At 40.8% G+C, this 16,316-nt stretch overlaps 1 protein-coding gene across 5 annotated transcripts in view; it reads left to right on the top strand.

Annotated features, from left to right (window-relative positions):
- ABI1 (abl interactor 1) overlaps positions 1 to 15,380 on the top strand; it is a 77,282-nt gene extending 61,902 nt beyond the window's left edge. For 2 of the 5 annotated variants that reach the window (XM_036405479.2, XM_036405478.2), the window contains 7 exons: positions 853 to 993; positions 2,995 to 3,095; positions 4,031 to 4,105; positions 5,689 to 5,865; positions 8,698 to 8,784; positions 12,889 to 13,074; positions 14,689 to 15,380. In XM_036405479.2, the coding sequence (XP_036261372.1) occupies positions 853 to 993; positions 2,995 to 3,095; positions 4,031 to 4,105; positions 5,689 to 5,865; positions 8,698 to 8,784; positions 12,889 to 13,074; positions 14,689 to 14,864 (943 nt within the window). In that variant the 3' untranslated portion in view covers positions 14,865 to 15,380. The remainder of the gene's footprint in view (positions 1 to 852; positions 994 to 2,994; positions 3,096 to 4,030; positions 4,106 to 5,688; positions 5,866 to 8,697; positions 8,785 to 12,888; positions 13,075 to 14,688) is intronic. The other 3 variants (XM_036405472.2, XM_036405463.2, XM_036405483.2) reach the window with 3 other exon arrangements.
- The last annotated feature ends 936 nt before the right edge of the window (positions 15,381 to 16,316 follow it).

Here is a 16,316-nt window from a genome sequence, read left to right on the forward strand (position 1 = left end):
TTGAACAAATTATTAAAAGCCAGCAGTTCAGTATTTTTGGTTTTGCTTAGCTCTGGTGCATTGCCAAATTCTGTGTTTTGCAATGGACCTGTCAGTTACTGCTGAGAACTGAAGAGCTCTGTGATTCAGTGCAATAAATGCGCTGTTTTTATGGCAGTAATGGGTCTGGTAAATACATCTTGAAAAATCTGTTATATTTCTGACTTGATGCAGCCTGCTCAGTTGGAGTTCTCTGGGCTTTGCTTTCTTGGGCCACAAAATGGAGACAATGAAGCTCATCTATGAGGCACTTTCAGATCTGCTTATGTGAGATGAGGTTGCTTGATTACTGTGTGAAGCAGTGCTCCTAGGAGAAGTCCTGGTGATTGAAATGTCACTTGTTCTGTGAATCTTGATTCAGCCTTGCTCATGTCTTAATGAGATGAATACCTTTAGCCAAGAATACTTTTGGAAAGGATTCTGATGGCAAGGGAAAGGGGGGAGGGAAGAAGAGATTAGTACAGCGGAAATTTGTCATGTCCTGACAGTTTACCCAGAGTGTTATGCAGATGTAGCTATTGTGTGTTAGGTTGCTCAAATAATGTATTTCAGGTGGATAGTTTAGTTTTGGCTTTTTTGACCAGTCTGTATGCTGTAGGCCAACTTCTATGGATCTGTGTAAGAGTACTTTGGGCTGTTGAGTGTGACCTGTCTACCCTGCCCGTTGGAATTTTACTATGTTGCAGTGAGGGTCACTGCCATGATCTTTAACAAAAAATTTAGAAAGCAAATGGATTTACAACTTCTCTTATTTATCCTTTTAATCTTCTGTTTCTTTATCTTTCTGTCTTCAAATCTTTTTTCCTCGACCAGACGAAATACTCCTTACAAAACCCTGGAGCCAGTCAAACCGCCAACAGTCCCGAATGATTACATGACCAGCCCTGCCAGGCTGGGCAGTCAGCACAGTCCAGGCAGGACAGCTTCCTTGAACCAGAGACCACGAACACACAGGTAGGCTGTTTGCCACAGTAACTCTCTCCTGCCTAGCAAGGCAATGCTTACTAAGTCACAGAAAAGCCTTGAAGCTTTATGCCTCTTGGCTTTTTGTTGAAAGGCAAAAAGGTGAGTTATTCTACCACTGCATCAGCAAAGCTTTACTGCATTGCTGACTTCCTAACATGAAGAAGTGCCTTCATATTCAATATTCTGAGTGTAGCTTTTTAAAACTTGTTATTTTCTTCTTGGATTGCAAGGCTAAATGTTTCTCTGAGTCTCTTGAGTGAGTTCATTTTTTTTCAATTTGATTTTTATCACAGGCTTCAAACTGCAGGGGAAAAAACAGATCAAAGAATTCAATTTAGTTAAAAGGTTACCTTGTATTTTAGAGAGCTTCTTTCTTAATATTTTTCTTATCTTAAAAACTCCCAGTAGGCACTTAAACATGGTAGGTCACTAACAGGGACTGAGAGAGTATTTTAGACACAGTTGGTGATATGAAATACTGTCGGACATAAATAATTTCTAAATGTCGCTGCATGAGGATCTCGTTAGTCTGTTTAGCTGGCTACTGTGAATGCTCCTCACTCCCATCTCACAAGATCTTCTTTATGTAGGCTGCAGTTAGAAATTCAGCTGCAACCATGGTGACAAGATCAAGGTCTTCAGCAGACAGAACACTAATTTTGAAGGAATTATCTTGGCTTCCATTTCAGATCACCGATTTTCTTTTTTGTAATGTTATTTTCTAAAGAGATATATTTGAATGAATGGTTTGCACTTGACTCTTGACTGATTTATAGCTATGCAGGAGTGGTAAATAAACTAGTACTTCACTGAGTACTCTTAATTAATATGGATGAACTAAAATGAAGTTTTGGCTTCAAAACATCTTATGTGCTTAGTTACCTTTACATTATCCATTTAATGCATATAAATTCAAGAGTTAAACTGAGGAGTGCTCTTAGATACAAATAAGGATAGATTCAGCCTGAATTTTGATTCTTTTTCATTTCCTTCTAAGAAAATAAATGTTACAGCCTCCAAAGACATGTCTAGAAATGTTATCCAATAGTTTACTATGTTTTGCATTGCTGGCCTCTGATTTGCATATCACATAACATTAGACAAATTTTGAGCTGGCTGTACTGTTAGCTTTCAGACTGTCTTAGAAACAAACTTACACATAAGCATGGGTAGTGGGGAGCGTTAGATACGCAGAAAATTAAGCACAACATGCCCCATACCCCTCCCCAGGTGGTTTATCATATCCATTCTCAGATGAAAACGTAGAATCTAAACTTCTGCTCTGAGTAGAGGAAATGTTCCTTCAGCTGACAGCATAATTAATCTTAAATAATTAGAGTTTAGCCATGAAGTCTTCCAGCCCCAGCATACTACTTTCAATTATTGCAAGGCCCCTGAACTACTCCTGCAGTTGTTACTCCATTGCCTAGAACTTGCATGGTTGATTACCTTTTAATTTCTTGAAGCATTTAATTGCACATTTTATTCATAGTGATGTTTATCAGCTTAGCTAATTCCATTTATTAGGAATGTAATGCATCCAGACTTTATTATCTGTATGCAATTGTAGGTGAAGACAGAGACATTTAATAGGGAGTTTTTCAACAGTCTGTAATTGAGTTAGTTAGGCTGGAAGAGCTCACACAAGAAGTGTGACTGTTGACATGCTTTTGTAGGAGATGCTCATACTTGTGTTTTTCTTGTGCAGTGGTGTTGTTGCCTTATTGTAAATCTTCCATACCTGCTGGGTGATTTCTCATGGGCAGCTCCTCACAACACTAACTCCTCCTTCACAGCACAGCCAACAAACTCCAACTCTCTCCTCATCCAGCTAACCCACTCTTTTGTAGCACTTGTCTTCTTATTGGACACAGCTCTGGCCTATTAAAGGCAGGGCTGTTCCTATCTTTGGTCATTAGTGCAGCTGCAACTCCTCAGGTGTGAGACTACCTTCTGCACTATTTTCTTACATTCTATCCTTCCTCACAGTGGCAGCAGTGGAGGAAGTGGCAGCCGGGAGAACAGTGGCAGCAGCAGTATTGGCATTCCCATTGCCGTGCCTACCCCGTCGCCGCCAACCATCGGGCCAGGTATGTGGGACTCCTTCCTGCTGTGGCTGCAGGCTGCCTGCTGCTTCCTTGTGTTTGCACAGGGACTGTCACTGAACATGATGGGCTACAAACTGTCCTGAAGTACAGTCCTACTCAGGAAATCACTTAGGAGTGCTGAGCGATCTCTAAAGTTTTAATTCTTTACCAAGAGTAGTTAGTTCAGTCCGTTACTGAATAATGGATGAGTAAAATAGCTTTGCTGGTCCATGTTTTTACAAGGCAATCAAGGGTGTACAAGAGGAGTAAAAGGCAAATGTATCCTTTAAAAGCTTAACTGTAATTTTGAATGTGTCTACAATTTGGCATTTCTGGATGCCCTGAGAGCAGCAGCAACTATGTACATGTTTAATGGGAAATACTGGCTTCTGAAATACTCTGCTAACTTTGCCATCTGTGGGGAAAGAACCATGAGGGATCTCTGTGTTGGAGGTACGCTCCCTTATGTTTAAGAAGGATGAATGGTGAGGTTGAGTAGGGTCCTTCTTTACTATTATTATCTTAGTAACAAACCAGCCCAGTCACTTACTTTGTGTTTTGCAAGCCCGTAAGACAAAAGAAAATAGTGGAGTTTTGGTGTAATGTAATTTTGCTGTTGCAGAGATTTCTCTGTTTCTTGGATGACAAGTCTTCACTTCCTTATATACATGTAGGCTTTCCATTTCCAGGACCTTTTCTGGTCCTGCAGTGGTATAAATAGGCATGAAATCTTACTATCGTCTGGCATCCCGTAAAAGTCAATGAGAATAAAGATTGGCATGTACAGAGCCCTGGATAGGATCAGGGTCTGAATTTGTATTAGTTAACAGAAGTTGAATTTTTATATTTGTTTGGGAAGCCTATCAAGTGCCTGTACTTTTTTTTTTTTAAACTTTTTAATAATATGGCCTAATTAGGAATATAAACTATTTTATTAGCACACATTTCTGTTCCTCCTGGAGCCCCGCCAGCACCACCACTGCCTCCACCTCTCCCGATGGGCAGTCTGATAGGTGAGACTTGACAATGCTGAAGTGATTGCAGACATGCTGCATAATCAATAATCACCTCTTCCTAATGAACTCAGTGAGGGTGTTTTTTCTTCTGTAGTGGGACTACGTGATTTTATTACAAAAATCAGTTCTGGGATTTTTTGGGTTTTTTTTTTTTCAACAAATCTAATCTCCACTAATTTCCTGTGGTTAAAGCCTCTGAAGCTAAATGCACTAGGTATGGAAAAAAGGCTGCTAGTTGTCTGAAATCTGCTCCCAATTAAGCTAAGATCCAATTAATTTGATCTATAAGATCTCAGAATCTGCTTGAATATTGAATATTGTGTAACTCCTGCAGCAGAAACTAAGTCACAGCAGTTGCACTCTAGTTCAGAAATGGTAGTTTATGTGTAGGGTGATGTATGTGTTCTATTCTGTGGGCACAAAGTGACTGGAAAGCACAAGTGTCTGTCACAGTAGCTTGGCCTTGATTCCATAATGCTGCAGGCAGGTGTCAAACTGGAAGACTTGAGGATATGAACTAGCAGTTCTTGAGAAATTGCTTCAAGCACTACATACAGCAGTTAGGGTGGGATCTAAAAGTAGTACTTTTCAAAATAGACAGGAAAAAATACCCCACCCTTTCCTGTCACAGGCTGATGACAATAATTGATTGAGTTATGAAACTAGCTTTGGAGGCTTTGACCCACGTAACCCTTTGCACTCTCCCTTACTGAAATGTTAAGTGAAAATTACTTTGGATAGCATCACAGGACTGCAAACTTCTGTCTGCTTGCTGTTTGTGTCTTATATAATTATATGCATATAAAAGCACAAACCACTTTATTGCAAACTAGTTTTTGCATTTGAGAATTGTGTTAATTCGTGCAACCAGAATATGTGAGCTTCATTAGTTTGCAAGGTGTGATTTTCCTTCTGTCAGAGGTTAATCTGAAAGAACTTAAACTGTTTTGTTAACCTTGAAGTTTGTGCAGCCAGTAGGTGGAAGGTAAATATGGGTGTTTATCATGAAGAACGAATGACATCTTTGTCAGCTGGAATTGGTGATTCTGATTTGTTAGTACAAATTCCATCAATATAAAAGCACAACCAGCAAATATGATTGATAAATGTGCCAAATGTCTGAAGCTCATAACATTTGTTTCACTGTTTTGTTAGAGTGTCGTTTTATATTAGATTGGAGGCACGTTCAGCTTTGCAATTGAAATAATTTGTTTTGAGCAGAATGTGGAATTTTTTTCTGTGTGCTTTTTAATAAAGGGTATTATTGCATGTAGTATAATTGAGATACACTTAAGAGTTGGATTCAGTTTTCCAGTTCAATCCAGTCTCTCAAAGTACTCTCAGCATTTCTCAATGCCCTTTATATGAGTGTTGGTTTATGTTCTGTGTGTTTTTTCTCATTATTGATTGTAATGGGGATGTTTGTTTTTTCTGTTAATTGCCTGTTACTGATCTTAAATTATTGGAGAACTGTAATCAAGTATTTTCCATGTTCTGGACTTTTTCTGTTTTCTGCATTCTATCCCAAGTTATGCTCTGCTTAAGTCTTTTCCTTGGTTCCTCTGGCTAATGCTTTTCAGCTGCTCCTGGTTCAGCTCCTGGTTCCCAGTATGGCACAATGACCAGGCAAATCTCACGACACAACTCTACCACTTCTTCAGCATCTTCTGGTGGATACAGACGGAATCCTTCTGTGACTGCCCCATTCTCTGCTCAACCTCATGTTAATGGCGGGCCTCTTTATTCTCAAAATTCAAGTAAGCTGCTGAGCTCTGAAATCACAAACTGTTTTGAGCAAAATGATTGTAAAAGCATGCATGGCATTTTAATTCATTTATGAAAAGCATCAATGAGATTGCTACTTTCTTTCCTGAAATAGAAGGAAAAACAAACAAGAAAAACCGTATTGAAATTGCACAGTGATTGCACTATATGCAATTATACTGTTTTCCCCCCTGACTTGTTTGCTGTTACTCATGACAAGAAATTATTAGGATTGCCTGTCTAATTATAAGCACATTATACTTGGCATTTCAGGTGTGCTTGGAGAACATAAACTAAACCAAGGGTCAGTTTTTTTGTGGGAGACCTAACGTGATTGGAGTACACTCCCCCACTATTTGGATGGTGGCAAAAGAATACTGAGCACAATGTTCATGTTCCTGTCACACAGTTCCTCCCTGTCTCTGTGTCTTTCTTAAATCCTTTCCTGATTCCAAGTTTCTCCTTTGTTCTTTTCTTTAAGCTTGACTGTTAAGGAGCTCAGTCTCTCTCTTTTAGCAGACAACTTCTCTGCTTTCACACTAGTAGGAGCATCTGCAGGAGATGAGGAAAGGGATGGATGCCATGGGCAAGTGAGCAGGTTTTAGTCAGCAGCCTCCTGCCTTCCTGCCCCAGAAGGGCAAACAAGGTTCACTGCAGAAAGATCTGCAAAATAAGGATCTTGGCTGCTGGTAGGAAGCTCTATCAGGAAACTTCTTCCTTGCCATTTCCATAAATTTTGAGCAAGTACACATCGAGGAGTGGTAGTTGTATAATGTTTTTTTCTTGGTAGTGTTCAGAATGCCAAGTCTTTAAACTTCAGAGGAATATTTCTTCTGAAACGAAATGTTGATGTTTGTGTTCAAGATCTCTTTAGACCAGTGTTTGCTGTTGTGTACTTACTCTTAAGAAAAGAATGCTTTTAAAATACTTGGGACACCAAAGTGAAGGGTTTTCTGAGTAGTCTAGAAGTATTACATTTGTCAGAAAGTATTTTTATATGCAGACACAGTATCTATCTTTTCTCTTTTTCCAAACCTGATTTTCCTCCTACTCCTGCTCACCCATACTAGCATTTCATTTTCCTCCACATTCTCATCCCTCCAAATTAATTCACCATAACAACAGAAACTCCCTCCTGCCTGAACAGTTGAGTTTCATTAAATAAACAGGATTTTACTTCTGGGAATAGTTCAGTTGTCTTAAATGCTGTGCACACCACTTTTTCTGAATGTTTACATTTGTCCAAAGCAATTTTTTGCTCAAATGCAGGTGCTGTTTCTTAATCTAGCCTCTCTGGTGTTTTCAAAATACTGATGGTCAGCATTTTTTAAACAGTATTTTGATGGGTGTGTTTTGCTACTTGAAACTGTTTTCCTCTGTTTCTGTAACTGGTGATTATTTTTTTAGTGCTACTGTCTTGACATTAAACCCAGGTCCCATGTTTCCTTAAGATTTTACTTTTCGTGCTAACAAATGCTCTGGTTTTTCTTAGATGTTTACTTCAATTTTGTGAAACACTGTTTGTTCTCCTGTTTTTATCATCATTTATCCCATACAGTTTATTTGATTATTGGTTTTGTAATGAACTAAATGCTTCATTTTAATTCATCAGACATTAATCTTAGTTAAAGCTTTATTTAAAACTGTTGCTTACTTGGAAGAACAGAACCTCTTTCAAATTTGGTTCCAACTGGATTTATTACCATGCTGAATTCCCACCTTCACAGGAATTTCTCTGCTCCAGTGCAAGAGAAATTCCACTGAGAAGGGACACTGTATAAACAAATGAGTTGATGTTTTGTTGAGTTTCTGGGTGGAGTTTTGTTTTATGCTTTTCATTCCTTGCACTTAAGGGGGAGATGTCCTGCCAGAGCTGATAGTTTGAGTGGCTTGCCCTACTGCTCCCATTCCCTACCTGTGCAGGGAGCAGTTGAGCATTGGGGCTGTTGGCCCAGTGTCTCTGAGCACAGGTGTGGTCACAGGTCTCATTACTCACCAGACAGGCACACACTTCACAGAAGGTGAGCTTGCAAGGGCTTCCTGGGGAGCTCTGCATGCTCCTGTAGCCACTCTGAGCTGTTGAAGCCTTTGCCAGCCTTTTAGGTTGCTGGGTGCCCTCTCACCACAGAAGACTTCATAAAGTCTCCACTCTAGACCCATCTATTTTTTTTCTGCCAGCAAGCAACAAGGTCCCTTTTTTTGAGAAAAACAAAACTGAGTAAGGTAGCTGACTGCCCCTGTCCCAGCAGAGCACAGTGGTGGGAGGTGCTCTCTGTGTGACTGTGAAGTATTGATGCTAAAACATTGTGCCCCTTGCAAAAGTTGTATTTGCTCTGTGTCAGTGCTGCTTTGCTGCACTTGATACAGTGCTCCACTTTGATTTTAGAGGGAGTCCAGAATCCTGCAAAACATCACCTCTACTTCTAGTAGCTCACTTTGAAAAGAGAGCTGCTAAATTGAGTAATCCTTATTTAGCAGCAAGACAAAAGCTCAATTTTCTGTGCTCCCCAGGTGAGCACACAAAATGTGTGACAGAGCAGGAACCTTCACGTGCACCCTGGGAGCTTCCAGCCACGCAGCCTGCACTCAGCTGTTCCCTGGCTGAACACGGGCATGCTTTGCTTTTGATCCTCCATTGGCTAACCACAAATTCAGCCTTGTTGGAAACACAAGCTTGAAGAAGGTTCTTGTGTGTGTGTGTTCTTGTTGTTCTTTACATACTTTGTTTTGTGGTCCTCGTTACTGACGGCTGCTTTTGTTTGTTCCCTTTTTTTTTTTCCTTTGTCCATTTGACTTTCCCGATATGGTGTGTGTGTTGCTACCAGTTTCTATTGCTCCACCCCCTCCCCCTATGCCTCAGTTGACTCCACAGATACCTCTCACAGGCTTCGTGGCCAGGGTGCAGGAAAACAGTAAGTTTGGACAAGCTGAGCTGTTAAAGGGTAGAGCCTACTCTCTTCTAGCATGCATGGCTGGCAAGTCAGACTCTATTTTGTTTCCTTTTCCAGAAGCTAATACCATCTTGCATTCTAGTGTCAATATGCTATTGGAGCTGAAGGGCACACTCTTCAATATTTTATAACATGTGCATGATTATTACTGACCCATTTAAGTCCTGAACTGCAAATTTATTACAGAAGTACAGCGTGAAATGTGGCATATGTTTGGTGTGAATATAAAATTGTATTTTAATTGAAAATAGTAATTTCATGTTGAATCACCCTGCCTTTTTCAGTAGGGTTAATTGATTAGTTTTTATTAAAAGGGCTTATGTAGACTGTCAGAACATGTAATGTGTAACCATTGATTCCAATACTGTAGCATTTTTCAGCCAGCTGTACAGTCAATTAAAAACATGCAGTCTTAAGATCTAATGCATTACAAAGGAGCTTGTAAGGCATCTCTCCTCTCAGCAGCCTTTCATTCTCCATTTCTTTGTGTTCTCCTATTTCCCTGCTGAGCTTCTAGCAGCATAGCTCTGCTTGTTAGGTTTGTGAGAGGTGCTCTCTAGCTGTGCTGTGTTTATACTGGTAACTCTGCTTTTACCATTACTGCTTGATTCCCTTCAGGTGAGTGTTACTGTCTCAAGTGCTAGTGCAAGTGTAAAGTCGTGTTCCTGATCTGGAGATATCCTTTTCAGTTGGAGTTTGTTGCAGTTCTGTAAACAACAGATTAAATGTGATATAGATAGAGTATGAAGTAAATAAAAAATGCTTTTAAAGTGTTTGGGAACCATTTTGAGATTTGCTAGGATCTCAGGGGCTACTACTACACAGTTGGCTATAGAGCTGCAGCATCCATTTAGGGACCCCAGGCCTGAGTAGTGTTGCTGTTGTGCTTTCCATTAGAGCTTTTAAATGGTCATGTTCTGAGCATTCCCCATGAGATTAGAGACATCTCTCTGGTTCTCTTTCAAAAAGAAGGTATTTTGGTGCTGTGCTAGGTAAACAGCAAGAATCACGTTGATGTAGAGTAGTGTGCCACAAAATTTTGTTGAAAACTTTTCCTAAATAGTAAGTGTAGAGGTAAACCTGCTGAAGATGAAGGTTACAGAATATCTTCACTTGCAGATAAACTTGAGGAAATTGACACCTGCTACTGAATTGTTCTGAGTATTGTCCTCCTGGAGATAACACAGCCCTTGGGAGAGCAGAGGTGAAAGGGACGGACTGGCTTGTGCGTGCAACAGCAGAATGCAAGCTGACTTGTGGATGAGATTGCAGCAAAACCAGCTGAAGCTTGAAATCTGGTCATAGGAATTGTATTTTATTTCCTTTAATAGTCTCTTGGGTTGGAAAGTTCTATAATGAGTATGGCTTGGAGCTGCTGCCTCGTTCCAGAGGCAGGGATGCGTGTGGCAGCCTGCGCATACGCTCAGCAGAGCTGGCTGTAGAGGCTGCTCTTGGGTTTTGGCATTGTGTGCTGGACTTTCATCAGTCTTGTTTTCTCAAGAAGTCTCTGGTGTTAGGGAGACGTGGGTAGACTTGTCTTTTCCTTATCATAGAGATCTGCAGGTTTGGAAAGCAGACTGCCTGTGGGCTTCTTTCAGAGGACAAGGACATAGAGGGCTTAGAAACTATGCAATGCCTCTTCATTTTTTCCTGTGACCAAACTGTGAGCATCTCCTCCAGAGAGGTTTTCCAGTGTGTCTGGTGCTCAGGGACAGCTGATTTGAGTTGCTGTACTCTCACACCCAGTCCTTTCACAAGGAGTCTGCTGGTCCCTGTTTAAAGAGCAAGGATGGGAATGCATACAAGAGAAGATCTCAGTTTGGAGCTATATAAATACTCATCCCTTTACCCTTTCTCATTTAAAGTGGCTTTGTGCATGCTTATTTCCCTCCCCTAGGAGAAGTGATGCTGTCTTAGAGTCTGGCTCAGTTTAGAACCAAAAGAAGTCTAGGTTAAGGTCCAGGAGGCGAGGGGATACTTCAGTGCAGTGGCACTTGTCTAATTTTCTGTTCCATTCTCTCTTTGTTTAAATGCAAAGTTGAATTGTTTTAAATGTTTCCCATAAAGCTTGCAGTTCCTGCACTGCCTCTCAGAGTATGTCTTGGTGCTTTCACACTTGCATTTCCTGCTCTCTTTCCTTTTCAAATATGCAGCTTCATTGTTGAATAAATGTAACTTTTTTTTGCACTTAAATTTTTTAAAAAATTTTCTAAGGTAAGGATTTCTCAAGATCTCAAATGATTGTTGTTTCAACTCTGTTTTTTTTCCCCCTGGCTGCAGACAGAAACTAGGGGGAGAAATACATTTGTGGAAGATGTGCTAAACTGCAGCACAAAACCAGTCCATTCATAAACAGTGTTGTCATGTGTCTCTGGTGGATTAATGAAGCCTGTCTGTGAGTGCTATTCAGTAACGGGCAGGACGCAGCATTCACTCCACCAAAGACTTTGTTAGTCTGTCTCCAAGTGACACAAATGGGCTTCTGTGTGGGAGAGGAATCACTAATAAATACAGTGGCAGCCAGTCTTACTGATGGAGAGAGCTGTGGGGTGTTGAGCTCAGCTGGTCAAGTTGAAGAGGAGCTGGGCTTGCAGGTGAAGAATTGGCCCTTCAAGGGAAGGGAGCAGGCTGGATGCCAGGCAGTCCCTGCCCCAGCAGTTCCTGCCCTGTTTTGCCCCTGGCAGCAGGTGCCAGACCTGTCCCAGTGCAGCCAGTCTGACCCAGACAGGACATGGGAGCTGTGCCCAAATTGCTCATCAGGGGCATGGGGCTGAAGAGCAAAGGTTAAGTCACCACTGGAGTAGTGACCAGCCAAAAGTAAAAAGTGTTTAAGTAAACAAAACCCCTATTTCTAATCTCCAGTGCCATTGTAACTATCAGTAGTTAAAGCTTCATTCAGTGCAGTGTTGGTCTTTCTCTGTTGCTTGGCTTTCTTTTCAAAATTTGTGTGCTGGAGCTGCATATTCTGAGGCCTGATGCCTTGTTCCATCAAATCCTGCCTAGAGCAGTAGTTTTCAGGCTGTGTTTTCAGTGTGCAGAATCCCAGATCTCTTGAAAATGAATCTGTGTTGCTATGTAACCAAATTGCTGTCAGTAACAGTAGCTTCCTTTCAGTAACTTGTGGCTCCATAGTGCTTACACCAGGGCCATGTATAGTGGACCACATCTCCCTAGGAATAGCATAAGTGACTTGATGTCCTGCATATGAGTATGCCATCTCCCTATTTTGCTACCAGCTGCTGTCAGTGTTACTGGAAACTAATTTAATGAACTGATTTTAAAAGTGATTTGTACCATAATGCCTTTCTCTTTTTTCCTTTCCCAAAGCAACTTGTAACTGTGCTGGTTGGAGAGTCTCAGGGCAGGGATTTGACAGTTTGGATCATACATTTAATTCCTTGAGCACTTTTTCTCTCAGAGCAGCAGCTGCCTGTCACTGTTTTTCATTTATTAATTGACTCCTGAATGTCACACACACAAACTAGTCTGCAAGATAAGGATCTCTACAAAGCTTTTCTTCTGCAGAAGGATTACTTGGCTTCCTCTTACCTGGTTAAATCTTAAAAAAGGGAAGAGACCAGATCTTTTTGTTCCCTAATGCTAGCTCTGAGAGAGAAGGAATCCAAGGAAGCAGTGTTCAGAAGTAAATTGAAGTGACTGTTACAGACAAAGGATTTGTTAAAAGCCAGTCAAGCTGCTGGCCCAGTCAGAGGCTGTTGCTGCCTGGCTCAGAGGGTGCCACTCGAGTCCTCCATAGCTATCGCTGCAGCGCATGGACATTGGAGCAGGAAGCTTTCCTCTCTGCTGATGTTCAGCTTATGCCCCGCAGCATGTGCTTTGACTCTAGTAGCATTTACACATAGATTGGACCACTAATAACAAATAGACTTGTGTGTTGTAGTTGTTAATACAAAGCCTCTGTTTCTAATCAGTGCATGGTATTATAGTGCATGCTGTGTGTGTTGTCCCCCCAGCTCTTTTATTTACAGTGTACAGCCTCAGGTTTGTTTGCATCTCCACACTGTCTTGATTTAAGAGAAAACAATAATCTCCAAATGTTTCTAGTTGCTGATAGCCCAACTCCTCCCCCGCCGCCGCCTCCCGATGAGATGCCGATGTTCGATGACTCTCCTCCTCCTCCACCCCCACCACCTGTGGATTATGAGGATGAGGAGGCTGCTGTTGTGCAGTACAGCGATCCCTATGCAGATGGAGATCCTGCTTGGGCACCTAAAAACTACATAGAGAAAGGTAAGAGAAGCACTGCAGCTGTGTTAGTGCAGTATCAGGGCATTAATGGTGTCAGGAGGGAATGAAGGACTTTGACTGTTTTCATCAGACCCACACTTTGTCCCTCCTAAGTCAGAACTCAAGCTGTGCTTTCCTTAGTTTGTGTCCACACCTAATGTGGGAAGACATAATCCTTCTTTGGACAAATTATAACATACCTTCAGGCATGCTAGAATGGGTGAAAAAGCAAGTTTCTTCACAGGAAGCAGGTGTAAATTGGATGGCTTTCATCTTTGATAAGCTGGACTGTACCTACCTCAGGATTGCTGGGCAGTCATCTACAGACTGCTGCAAAATGGACAGAAATTCCAAGCTGTATTTATCTCATCACACTAGATTACTAGAGTGGATTATTAAACTTTGAACTAGAAAATGTGTTGAGGTCTCCTTGGAGATTTATCAGTCACTCCAGATCAGCAGACTGTGAACTGTGCTTAGGTATGAAGTCACGTAGTAAACATCTCTTCCCATAAATAATGGACAAGCAGATTTCCTGCCAGCGGAGTTGTCTGTGTTGTAGCACTGACCATTTTGTCAGCAGCAGTGCTGCCAGTTTTCTCATGAGCTGGCTGGTGCTGCAGTGAGTACAAAATGGGGCCAGGTACTTGTGGTATTTGTGGCAGAGCTCCTGTGTTCCCTCTTCGCTTGAGCTGGACTGTGTGCAGGACATACCCATGGGATGAAAATAACTGATACAGCACAGCATTGCTAGGCATTAAGACATCAGATAGTTGGGAATATATGTAGATGTAAAATAGTGGATTCTTGGAATTCATAAAGCTGATCAATTGCATAAATCCATATTAACTTGGGAAGGGTAAGGCTGGGATGTCTGAAGTCTGTATATTCACAGTGGTAGTTTTTAACTCCAGCATTGGTGGTGGCAACATTCTTTCCTTGGGGAAATCTTTGCTTTGTTAATGGCACACAGCAAGTTGGAGGTTGGTAAGAGTAAGGTAGTACTAAGATGGTACTGAAATAGCAGATGTTGCTTCTACACTCTTCAGCAACTTTCCTACTTGCCCTCAGTGCAGCTCCTTGAAAAGTAGTGCCAGAATTCCTGAGGACACAAAAGCTCTGTAGGAATGCCCATTCAATGTGTGCAATGGCTTTAGCAGTGAGGTGTGCAGGGCCACACTGATGTGCCAACAGGGGCCTCAGTGGAATGATTTTTGTACAATATTTTTGTTCTAATCAATAGATTCATACTAAGAGATCCACATGCTATTGAGGTAATCTGGTCAGAAATGGGTACCACACAAGTCAGGTGTTCCCTAACTCAGCTTTTAAGTGTCCATAAGCCCCACTTTACTGTGTCACAGCTGGATGTACTTCTCTGCCAGCAGTTTAACTGAGTGTCTAGTTAGTCAACACACACTTCTTAGTGCTAGCTAATGTTGCAAGGAAAGTGAAATTCTAATTTCTGGGCTTAGTGTTCAACAGGAAAAGCACACGAATTCATTACTGAAAATCCCACGACAGCAAACTAATCTTTTAATATTTTCTGAAGTACAATTGTTTTTTAATACTGTTGCTATTAATAAAATGCTAAATGTGCCCCTGTTTATTCCACAGTTGTTGCTATATATGACTATACAAAGGACAAAGACGATGAGCTGTCGTTTATGGAGGGTGCAATCATTTATGTGATAAAGAAGAACGATGATGGCTGGTATGAAGGAGTTTGCAATCGAGTAACTGGCTTGTTTCCTGGGAATTATGTTGAATCAATCATGCACTATGCCGATTAAAATCCTTTGCTTTTCAAAGTTTGGTCTTGTATTCAAGTCATACCATGATTATTTACAAGGGGTAACTAAAAGCTAACAGAATTGTCTTAATATACTTTCAAAAAATTGTGCCCATTTCTTCAGGCCATACTGTTTTAATGGTATGATTGAATGTCCATCTCTGAGTCTCTGGGGACAGTATGTCTTACCTGATGGCAATTTGTAAAACAAGCAACTGTCTATAACTGGTTATACTTATTTACTTATGCATTGTTAATTTTATGACCAGCCTAATTATTATGGGGAAGTAGGGTATAATATTTAATGAACCATGATCAGATTGTGCCATTACATTTTTCAGTACAGCATGGTAACTAACACTACGTTAGACTAACATATTAAAACCTGGATGAGAAGTTTAATGTTAGTGCTGGTCATATTACTTTTTGTTTAGACTCTTTGCTCATTCTTGAATTATATTTGTTTAAAGCATGCATACAAACTTATGTATTGAAATATACTTTTTTAAAAATCCAAGATGCTTCCAATTGTTGTAATCTTTACCTGGAGTATTCTCACTAAAGTCTATTACAATGAGTTGTTTGGGTCTAAGGTGTCCATGTGATTCAAAAAATGGGTGGTCTTATGTATGTGTAATTTGTACCCAAGTTTTTTTAATGAGTAAATTTACATTATGACTTTTTCCATTCATAAATATATAAGTGAACCAAAGGTCTCGTCCATTACTTTGTTGGTTGGCTGGCGAAGAAGTTGGGAATGCTAAGGTAGCAAAATCATGGCTGTGTTATCCCAGGCAATGTACTAAAAAGCAAATGTTTGTAACATGACTTTATCACTGACAGAGGGAAAATAAATTAGATCTGAAACCTGAATTACACACTTATACATACTCTTAAAAGTTCTTTTCTGCCAACACTTAGTTCCAGTGAGGGTTCTTGATTGAATCCAGTTACCTGGATGCAGTGAGTTGGACACCATCTGTAGCTGACAGTTGTGTGTGGGAACTCTCTCTGTGTGGCTCTGGGACAGGAGCAGGCTGTCCTCCAGATAGCACCCAGGGGAACTCAGGGACAGGAACTTGGCCATTGTTAAGGGATCACAGGCAGAGATAGCCAGAGAGGGTGTGCTTTCCTGCTCTACAGATTCTGTGGCTGAAATAACCTGAGAAGGAATGTGGTAGTACTGGGTAATTACTGTGAGAGGAATGTGTCTGGGACTTCAAAGGCAGCTTCTAGGGTGCTACACAATATATTCTATAAATGAGTGATGAAAGTGATGGAGTTGCAGGTTTGACTGGCTGGTGAATCATTCATTTTTAGTTTGAGTTAGAAATACCAAGCCTTTCATTTTCTGAACAAAAACATTCATTTGGTAACAATCTCAAATTCTGCATCATGTTGACTGCTAGCAGGTAGCCACCAAGAGCATGAATTGAACTCACTGATGAATAAC

Source organism: Molothrus ater, chromosome 1 (genome assembly GCF_012460135.2).
Source record: "Molothrus ater isolate BHLD 08-10-18 breed brown headed cowbird chromosome 1, BPBGC_Mater_1.1, whole genome shotgun sequence".
Lineage (NCBI taxonomy): Eukaryota > Metazoa > Chordata > Aves > Passeriformes > Icteridae > Molothrus > Molothrus ater.